Source organism: Lygodium microphyllum, chromosome 17, assembly GCF_053477565.2.
Source record: "Lygodium microphyllum isolate KBCC chromosome 17, Lygodium_microphyllum_v1.1.10, whole genome shotgun sequence".
Lineage (NCBI taxonomy): Eukaryota > Viridiplantae > Streptophyta > Polypodiopsida > Schizaeales > Lygodiaceae > Lygodium > Lygodium microphyllum.
Genome location: NC_141151.1, coordinates 111,853,580 through 111,863,775, shown reverse-complemented (window position 1 = coordinate 111,863,775; position 10,196 = coordinate 111,853,580). Strand labels below are relative to the sequence as shown.

The 10,196-nt window shown below is 42.4% G+C and overlaps 1 protein-coding gene across 1 annotated transcript; it reads right to left on the bottom strand.

The window, feature by feature from the left end:
* Window positions 1-4,496: 4,496 nt before the first annotated feature.
* LOC148022256 (uncharacterized) lies at window positions 4,497-9,963 on the bottom strand. The gene is made up of 4 exons (XM_087696822.1): window positions 9,930-9,963; window positions 4,906-5,048; window positions 4,727-4,809; window positions 4,497-4,615 (listed from the first exon to the last, which is right to left on the bottom strand). Exons 1-4 carry the CDS (start codon window positions 9,961-9,963, stop codon window positions 4,540-4,542), a joined length of 336 nt encoding a protein of 111 aa, XP_087552948.1. The 3' UTR covers window positions 4,497-4,539.
* Between the last annotated feature and the right edge of the window lie 233 nt (window positions 9,964-10,196).

Below are 10,196 nucleotides of genomic sequence, written 5' to 3'. Positions count from 1 at the left end.
ACTCCTTCGGATACTTTACCATGTATGCCAACTCCACATTCTTTTGTTGATAATGAAATGTTTAGTGCATGGAAAAGAAAAGATTATTTTGCATGATGATGGTAGTACACATGATTTTATTTCTACAAAGTAAGTGAAAGAATTGAAATTATAAACTGTTACTACGCATTATCGCATTAAAGCAGCATTCTTAGGCACAAGGTATAATGGAACACAAGAGGTGCATGATTTAGAAATTCAAATTGGTAAATACACTGAAAAAAGGAATTTTCTAATTGTACCTTTACAGTCGAGTGATATTATCCTAGGTATGCCTTGGCATCATCAGCATAATCCTGACATACATTATTCTACGCATTCAATTAAAATTCATTTTCAAGGAAAACATATTACATTGTATGGTATGCACGCATCTAATAAATTTTCACTACTTACTCATACTCAAGCTAAACGTGCAATACGTAAAAGTAGTAAATTTTATCTAATTTGGGTGAATGAACTTCAAGCTAAAGAAAAATATATGCACCCTAGACATAAAGAATTCCTTGCACAATTTACAGATTGTTTTGGTGAAGATTTACCACCTGGACTATCTCCTTTACGTCCTGAAGACCACAAAATAGATTTAATTCCTGGAACACAACCACCCTGTAAAGCACCATATAGGTATAACCAGATTGAACAGAAAGAAATTCAAAATCAAGTTGAGGAATTATTAAACATGAAATATTAAGAACCCTCCTAGGTTAGGTTAGAAACAAAGAGGTGTGCCTCATTTTAAGAAGAAAAAGAGTTACAACTTTTTAATAACTTTTATAATATTCTCAAACTGTTATAAGAGGTAGTGGTAGTGGTAGTGGTAGTGGTAGTGGTAGTAGTAGTAGTAGTCGTTGTCGTTGTCGTTGTTGTTCGAGATCTACTTGGAGCAGGAGGACGCTTGGGTGCCAAGGGGGGCTTTGGCCGTAAATCCCTCACCTTTCGGGCCCTGCAGAAGAGGCCAATGAGACTCGGGATTGGATCTCGAGGCCCGCATAATAGTCTACGGGCAGAATCTTGGATTGATAATCCATGTGGATTGCTGGATAGCCTTCAGGCAGATTATGGATTAGCTTGTGGGCTAGACTTTATGGATTACTTTGTAGTAGTAGTTGTTGTTGTTGTTCTTTAATATCTTTTTTTCTTGTTTGTACTGATAGTAGTAGTAGTGGTGGTAGTAGTAGTAGTTCTTTAATTTCTTATTTTCTTGTTTATAGTAGTAGTAGTGGTAACATTATTAGATATTGTTGTTATTGTTGTTGTTGTTTTATTTCTTCTTTTCTTTTTTTCTTGTTTGTTGTTGTTGTGGTAGTCGTAGTAGTAGTGGTGGTGGTGGTAGTGGTACTAGTATTGGTAGTGGTAGTTGTTGTTGTTTAATGTCTTATTTCTTGTTTGTTGTTGTTGTGGAAGTCCTAGTCGTGAACGTGGTCATAGTCGTGGTCCTAATCGTCGTAGTCATGGTAGTAGTAGTAGTTTTCTTGTTTGTTGTTGTTGTAGTAGTAGTAGTAGTAGTAGTAGTTTTTTGTTCTTTTCTTATTTGTTATTTTTGTTGTAGTAGTAGTTGTTGTTGTTGTTTGTTCTTCTTTTCTTGTTTATTGTAGTGGTAGTGGTTTGTTGTTGTGGTAGTGGTAGTGGTAGTCGTGATTGTAGTAGCGGCAGCAGCAGTAATAGTAGTAGTTTTCTTGTTTGTTATTGTTACTGTAGTAGTAGTAGTATTTTTTTTTCTTGTTTATTGTTGTTTAGTTTTCTTGTTTGTTATTGTTACTGTAGTAGTAGTAGTATTTTTTTTTCTTGTTTATTGTTGTTTAGTTTTCTTGTTTGTAGTAGTAGTAGTAGTAGTAGTAGTAGTAGTAGTAGTTTTTGTTGTTGTTGTTTTTTATTATTTTCTTATTTATTGAAGTGGTAGTGGTAGTGGTAGTGGTAGTAGAGAGAGAGAGATGTTTTGTTAAAGGAAATGAGAGAGGGAGAGGAAGAGAAAAAGAAAGAAGGAATGAGAGAGAGGGAATAAACATACAACATAATAAAGAAAGAGAAAAAGAGAGAGAGATGGAAAGAGAAAAGGGAATGAATGGGTAAAAAACAAAGAGAGGGTAAGATCTTGTTCTTTAACATCTTCTTTTCTTGTTTGTAGTAGTAGTAGTAGTAATAGTGGTGGTGGTGGTGGTGGTGGCACGATCCAGTGAGGTCCAATACAATACCACGAGATAGGAAACACTCCGATATACGTTAATTTGTGGGTGGGTGGAGACTTTACATACGTTAATTTTGTTGAGTTACAAGAGAATAAATCCATTCTTAGACAATTTCAGAAAGAAAAAAAGATTGATAACAATAACAAATTTTTTGTCATAACGTAGACCAAATGGAAAATGATGAAGGTCCTAATGTTCAAGATCGCGAGGTGTATCTTAATCAGTGTGTCCCATATCGACAATGTAAGCTAGCAATTAGATGAAAATGTCGATTGTCTATAGAACACGTACGATGCTTTGTCATGTTTCTATCAGAGATCATTGATTAGGTGATCTTAGATTTTGAGAAAATTGTAAGAAAATTATATATCAATCATGCATTGTATACACAAGATAATTGAATATGCATTGATACCCATGGATGTTGAGATATCTAATCGACTTAGAGAGAAAGCATCCATACCATTATACAATGGGACTTTTTGGCACTATCATAAAAAACATTTGTGCTTTTTGAAGGTGGTTTATGATATTTTTTCAGGTTACTGAAGTATCACATATTACAACTTGCAAATACGATACCTGAGTCTTGTGATGATGTGCTACATGGTTTACGAAAGCTTGGCATGGACTACAATAGCATCCATGCATGTATCAACAATTGCATACTGTTTCGAGGAGTATACGAGACTATGGTGCTCACAGGTATCAATAGGAGTTGCAAGGGCAAACCATCTCTCAAAAAGTTCTTAGACACTTTTCGCTTATCCCCCGCATAAACCACATGTTTCATACATTCAACATGGTGAGCTTGACAATGTGGCATGCGTAGAATAGGTATATAGATGGAGTTCAATGATCAATGGATTTACTCGCATGGAGCCACATTGACTCTACCTTCCAAGGCTTTGCCTGAGAGCCAAGGAATCTTCGCCTCGATCATGCTATGGATGGCATGAACCCATTCGATCTGTGCTCAATTTCTTACAGTATGTGGCCTATAGTCCTTGTCAACTACAATATTCCTCCGTGGCTTTCTACGAAGAAATGACATCTCATCCTTAGCTTGCTCATTCTTGGCCGCTACAAAGTCAAAAATATGGATGAACATGTTCGTCCATTAGTTGATGAGCTTAAGACTTTGTGGAAGGAGGGGGTCACCGTGCAAGATATGAGTAAGTGTGATGGTGGACGGTCCACCAATATTTGAGCCATTGTCATCTGGATGATGCATGACTTTCCAAGATTTGGAGAGTTCTCAGGTAAGTAGGCTTCCGTTCTCGTTTGTAATATCCATCATAGCTCGTTCAAGTTTGTATTCATTAGTGGATAGAGGTGTTGGAACAGGTCTGGTTACCTCAGGTTATCATGCATGTCTATTGTGTGGGCCACAGTTAGACTCCCAAAGGTCACAAACCATGAGGAAGATGGTATATCAAGTGTTACAACTATATATATCATCTCTCACTTGACTTAGGTCTCACCTATATATACGAACTCTACATCAATATGAATCATTCTTTGGGAGCATGTCTTGTGTATCTCTCTCGTACTCTCTCTCTCTCTAAACATGATATCAGAGCTATGGATGCATAGCAACAACAAGGAAGATAAGTTGTTTCATTGTTTATACTTGATTGAATTCTTTGCACAAGTGATGATTTGATACATGAACTTGTTCAAATTTTAAGTATTAGTTATGGATCAAAGCGTAGCTCTCGTCGTGCTCTCGAATCGTGTCAAAACCGCTTGTCAATCGGAGTTCTGGATCAAAAGTTATGACAGTTCAGGATTCAAGACACTACAAGATATAGACCTTATAGTGACGTTTAAAGCGACGAAAATACAAAGAACAAAATTTGCCCCCGTCGTCGCAAAAAGCGTCGTTATTGACGACGCCATAGAATCGTCGCTATAACCGTCGCTATATGCGTCGCATTTGCGACGTAAATAGCGACGGTTACGGAGAATTTGCGATGCTGATAGCGACCACAATAGCGATGCGTGCAGTAAATTTGCGCCGCAAATAGCGATGGTAACAGAGAAAAAAAAAATTTGTGGCAGGGCAGCAAGCTGCCCTGCCACATATAGCACTGTGTGCTGTATGAGAGCCATACAAAATAGTTTCTGCACTGCTGCATACAAAGCGTTTGCAAACAAAAAGAATGTATACTGAAATCATAAAACTGATGGATGAAATAAATACATAATATCGCATAAAATGCGATTGGTACAATCATAAAACAATATCACTAATACATAGAAAATGTCTATATAGATCGGGCGACTAAAAACTAAAGGTATGTGAGCTCTAAGGATCCAAGGGCGAGCTACAAATCGTCGTCCCCCGAAAGCTCTTCCCGCTGTAAAGGAGCATCAAACGGATTCTGCAGAAAAAGAAACAACATATCAATCCACCATACAATAATGCATTCAAATATCTCATGGTTACTACGGACAAGAAAGATGAGTGACTTACTGGGCCGCCGCATCTATACAATCGGTCGATCAATGATTTGAGACCGTGCCTCTCCGCATATCGAGTCTCAAGGCCTTGCGGATCGCGATTTGTAATGGAGTGCTGCAAAGAAAACAAAATGCTAACTGTTAGAAACATGATTGTCAGTACAAAGAATATCTCAAAAAAACAAATAAGCAAAACAAAAGAGAATCTTACAAAGTCCTCCAAATATGTCCTGTGGCCGCCACTCCCAAGATGATGTACCGATCCGGCCTCGATTCGTGCCCTCGCCGCCTCCCGCTGCTGACTCCAACGTCCTGGCGAATTTGTAGCCTCCTCCCTCAGTCGGTGCCAGTCGTCTGCATCTAACCACTCGGGCTTTGGAGCCCCACTCTTGATTGCCTTGCGTGCGTCGGATCGTCTATGTGACATGTATGCACGCAGGCAATCCATCATTCAGCCCGTAGAGAATCTATCCACTACGGTTGGCACCAGGAACTCCTCGTGCAAGGATGCTACTATGTACTCCTTGCTCCCCTCCGGTATTTTCCTCCAATGATCCAGGACGTTGTGCCGAAAAACTTGTTGGCACAACTCCCTCATGCGAGCCATCACCCTCCTCCCCTCATCATTCATGATGATGGCTCCTGACCTGCCATCCACTAGGTATCCATAATCCCTAGGAGTGTGCCTTGTATGGGCTCTCTCCCATCTCCGTCCATGCTCTTGGGCATATCCAGGAGACGCCTGAACATCCGGTGTACCGACGGGGGTACCCTTTCCCGGAGTGCCACTCAAAGGGGTGCCACCAGAGGGTGTGCCACCAAAAGGTGTGCCACCAGAGGGGGTGCCACCAAAAGGAGTGCCACCAAAAGGCGTGACATCTGCCGACGGCTGCGCAAAAGCCGTAGTAACTGGAGTGGACGTCCCCACAGGTGTGACAAATCCTGGAGGTGACCGAGCTCCAGCTGAACGACGAGACGGAGACACCGTGTCCGTGTCTCCACAGCAGCACCCCCCTGATCCTCCTGCAGTCGCAGTCCATCCCTCTGGCCCAAGTCGCGAGCGTCGAGATCGTCTGCTCGAAGCTGAAGCATCTGATCGCGCTGAAACTGATCTAGCAGAGCGCCGTGACGAAGAACGAGACAGCTCCTGATCTGCTATCTCTCTGAATCTCGCGAGCTGATTTGGAGACATACGTGCCATCATCTCCTGAAACTCCTCATCGCTCATCCCTCGACTCATCCTGAAAATGTCGATACCTGCAGAGATAAAAAATAATGTTAGAATAATCAATTTAAACTATACAAAGCACATTAATAAAATAATTTTTGAAAAATCCCTCTTAAAATGCATATCTTATCTACCTTTATGGAAGATCTAAACAACGAATTGAGTAATACAATTCTCCAAGAATGAAGTATTCTATGGTCCCATGTTAATCTCCTGACACAACTCTGCATACACTGGAAGGTCGATAGACATGTCACCACAAAATAACGAGTCTGTCTCGTTCTCAAAAAATTCTACGACTTCTGTATTTCCATCATTGTTAGCCGATGCAGGCTCCAAGCTTGCGGTGGCCTCCACCCCTTGTAATTTCGATCCCTCTATTTGCATATTTTCTTCATCTATGCCTGGAACATCGCTTTGATCGTATACTCTCGCACCTCGAGGAGTTGAAGGTATAACATACCACCATCGAGGTTGTCGGGGATTTGGATAGAAGATTACCTATTCACAAACACTTACAAATCGTCTTCAAACCATTGTGACATAAACCATGTCCTATTACAATTAGCAAGAAAATGCCTAGTTGCACCTGTCCACAATGGGCCGGCAACACAAAGGTGTTGCGCAAATCCATCCATTTTTTTTCGGAATCTATTTCGAGAAATCCAGATGGACCTCATCGAACTGTTGCGCCAGCTCCTCCAAGTACCACTGCACGTCGAATATTATCATGGAGAAGCTACGATAATCCACCGTAATAATACTTTGCAAATTCCCAAAATACTCCATCTCATCCACAATCGTGTTCGGATCCGTTGCTCGTCGCCAGCTCTCTTGCTCAAACCTTGCCATGACACCACAGTCCATTGTGGAGCGCATTTTGTCAATACGCTCCACCCGAAAATGCCATCCGCGCGACCACGCTGCACTATATATTTTGTACTGCACATTGAAACACTCAAATTAGATGTAGCAAGCAAATTTAGATATGATACATTCTAAACCCCTCATTACCTTTGGACTACATCCCCTCGAGAACTCCCACTCCTCCATTGAGACCTCTGTCCCTTCGCTGGATGCTGCGGTCAAGGCTCCATGCAACCATCGTGTTGACATAAACCGCGGCATCTCCTCCATGCCTTCAGGATATCGAATCGGTCGGTGACACGTACTGCGTCGGAATTTAGCTCGCACTTCCTCTCGATCTTGCCTTGCAATCTGGTACTTGGCGAGCCACGTCTCCATGGAGGCATGGTGCAACACACAAAAGCGATTCACCTTCTCTTCCATTGAGGCATCCATTCTTTTTTCTACCCCATTTTCAACCACCACATCTCCAGTCAGCCTGTCATCGTCCTTCAGCGTCCATAGCATTTCATTGTCTGGTTCCACCGTTGGTAGCCATTGTGAGATATGCACTAACGCCTCTGACACCAACCAACCTTCTGCCATGCTACCTTCCGGACAAGCTCGTTGTCGCACAAAGCCTTTCAGGGTTTTCATGAAGCGCTCCAGGAAGAACATCCATCGCGTATGGACAGGTCCAGCAATCTCCACTTCATCCACAAGATGCACAAGAAGGTAAACTTGTATCGTGAGCATGCTAGTGGGCACGTATTTCTCAAAGAGACAGACCGTCTCAACTGCTCCCCGCCTTGCGGATTCAATAGAGGACGTCTTAATCTCTTTCTGTGAGATCCATTGCACCAAAGTCGACAGCTTGTAAATGGCCCCGCGAATTTCTGGAGTTAGGCATCTCGTGATCGCGATCGGTATGACAAATTGCCACAAATGAGAAAGCATTAAGAATAATGGTCACTTTTCAAATTTCAAAATGTCCACGCTAATTAAAATCCATTCTGTTCACAAACCTGACATATCTTATGCCAATCATGGGATTTTAGCCCAGAAATCAGGTCATCTTTAGAAAATGCGGACCTGAGAGAACGCATCATACCCGTCGGAGTGCGGATAGACTTGATTACTTGCTTCACAATGCGCTCTTCTTTGGTAGACAAAACCGAGGGAGCGTGAGGAAGCTGCACTCCCCCTTCAGCACTCAACTGCGACCAAAGCGTCTCCATCTTACCTACCTCCTTTAAATCCATTCGTGACCCTACAGTGTCTCTCTTTCCTGTGATGTGGTCCCATAGCAAGCTGCCCACATTTTTGAAAATATGCATGGGATCCAACAAGTGGTTGACCTGTAAGTGGGTCCAATATGGCAACTCGTAGAAAACTGAGAACCGTCGCATTTCATTTGGATGTGAATCCGGGTTTACCATTTTCAGCTCGTACCAGCTTGCAGTGATCATACGTGCTTGAGGTCGTCCAAGAAAACCTTCCCTGAGTTCATGATCCTCCGGCAAGAAAGCGACGTGTCCTTGATATACCATCTTCTTCATGGTTCGTGACCTTCGGGAGTCTAACTGTGGCCCACACAATGGACATGCATGATAACCTGAGGTAACGAGACCTGCAAGGCGATCCACGACCTAGTGAATACTTGATTGAATGAAATAAAATATAGATATTACCGGCGAGAACAAAGGTCTGCTCACCTGAGCACTCTCCCAATCTCGGAAAGTCATGCATCGTCCACATGAGAATGGCTCGAATGTTGGCTGACCGCCGACCATCGCGCCTGCTCATATCTTGCACCGTGACCCCCTCCTCCCACAAAATCTTAAGCTCATCGACTAATGGACGAAGATACACGTCCATATTTTTTACTTTGTAGCGGCCCAGGACGAGGAAGCTAAGGATGAGATGTCCTTTCTTCGTAGAAAGCCATGGAAGAATGTTGTAGTTGACAAGCACTATAGGCCACACACTGTAAGAAGTGGAGCGCAGACCGAATGGGTTCACACCATCCATGGCGAGACCGAGCCGAAGATTCCTTGGCTCTCGCGCAAAGCCTGGGAAGGTAGAGTCAATGTGGCTCCATGCACTCGAATCTGCTGATATTTGTTGCACTCCATCCGTGGACCTATTCTGCACATGCCACGTTGTCAAGCTTTCCATGGCAGATGTGCAAAACATGTGGTTTATGCGGGGGATGAGCGAAAAGTGTCTGAGGACTTTTTAAGGGATGGTCTGCCCTTGCAAGTCCTGTCGATACCTGTGAGCACCACACTTTGGGCATGTCTCCATAGTCTCGTATTCATCTCGAAACAATATGCGGTCGTTGATACATGCATGGATGTTATTGTAGTCCATGCCAAGCTTCTGTAAAACATGTCACGCATCATCACGAGACTCAGGCATGGTGTTTGCAGGTGGCAATATATGATATTTCAATAACCTGAAAAAATCATAAAACACCTTGAAAAATCCATCCATGTTTGCAATAATACTGTTAAAAAAAAAACCAATGAAGTCTGTGTGCAAGGTACCTGAATAACTGAGTCACACTCGTATCGCTCCAACCGTATTTTGCTTGCACACTTAAGAGTGCAAGCAATGTCTTCAACCGAGATACTCGGCACCCATCATATAATGGTATGGATGCTTCCTCTCTAAGCGGGTCAGATGTCTCAACATCCATGGGAATCAATGCATCAATCATTGCCTCCATCTCAGGCTCCAAGATTGTAGGCAAGTCGGGAAGGTTGTCTGTCTCCTCTGGCATTGACGGTATAGATGGGCCTTGCGAGTGGTCGATTGGCTCCTGCAATCCATCCATCGCATGTCCACGAACTCTTCTAATTGGCCGCAAAGGGTGCACTCCCCCTTGGGTCGAGACATCACCCCCCTGGATACAAAATTTGCCAACCAAGACCCAATCTTATTGTGTATGGTATTCAATTAGCTTGAGAGTACAATGCATGAAAAATGCTAACTTCAAATTACCGTTTGCTGAAAGTCTGCAATCGCCTGATCAATGATCTCAGATTGAAACTCGCCAAATCGTCGTACGTGTTCTATAGACAATCGGCGTTTTCGTCTAATTGCCAACTTGCATTGAGAGCAAGGACATGGGACACGCTGATTAAGATACGACTCACGGTCTTGAATAATAGGACCTTCTTCATTTGCCATCTTATCTACATTACAGCAAACAAGGCTTAAATGGATAGCTTTATGGAGATGTATGTCAAGTTGCAAGTTGACCATAAACCTTGCATTGTATATAGTAGTCGAGAGATTTTCCGATGTTATATCTCGGCCTTGTATCATGCTCAACGATTTGTTTGTCCCGGTAGATAATTTTTTGTTATATCTCGACTTTGAGTATAAGTAATCCATTTTAAAATTAATGCACGCCATCTATG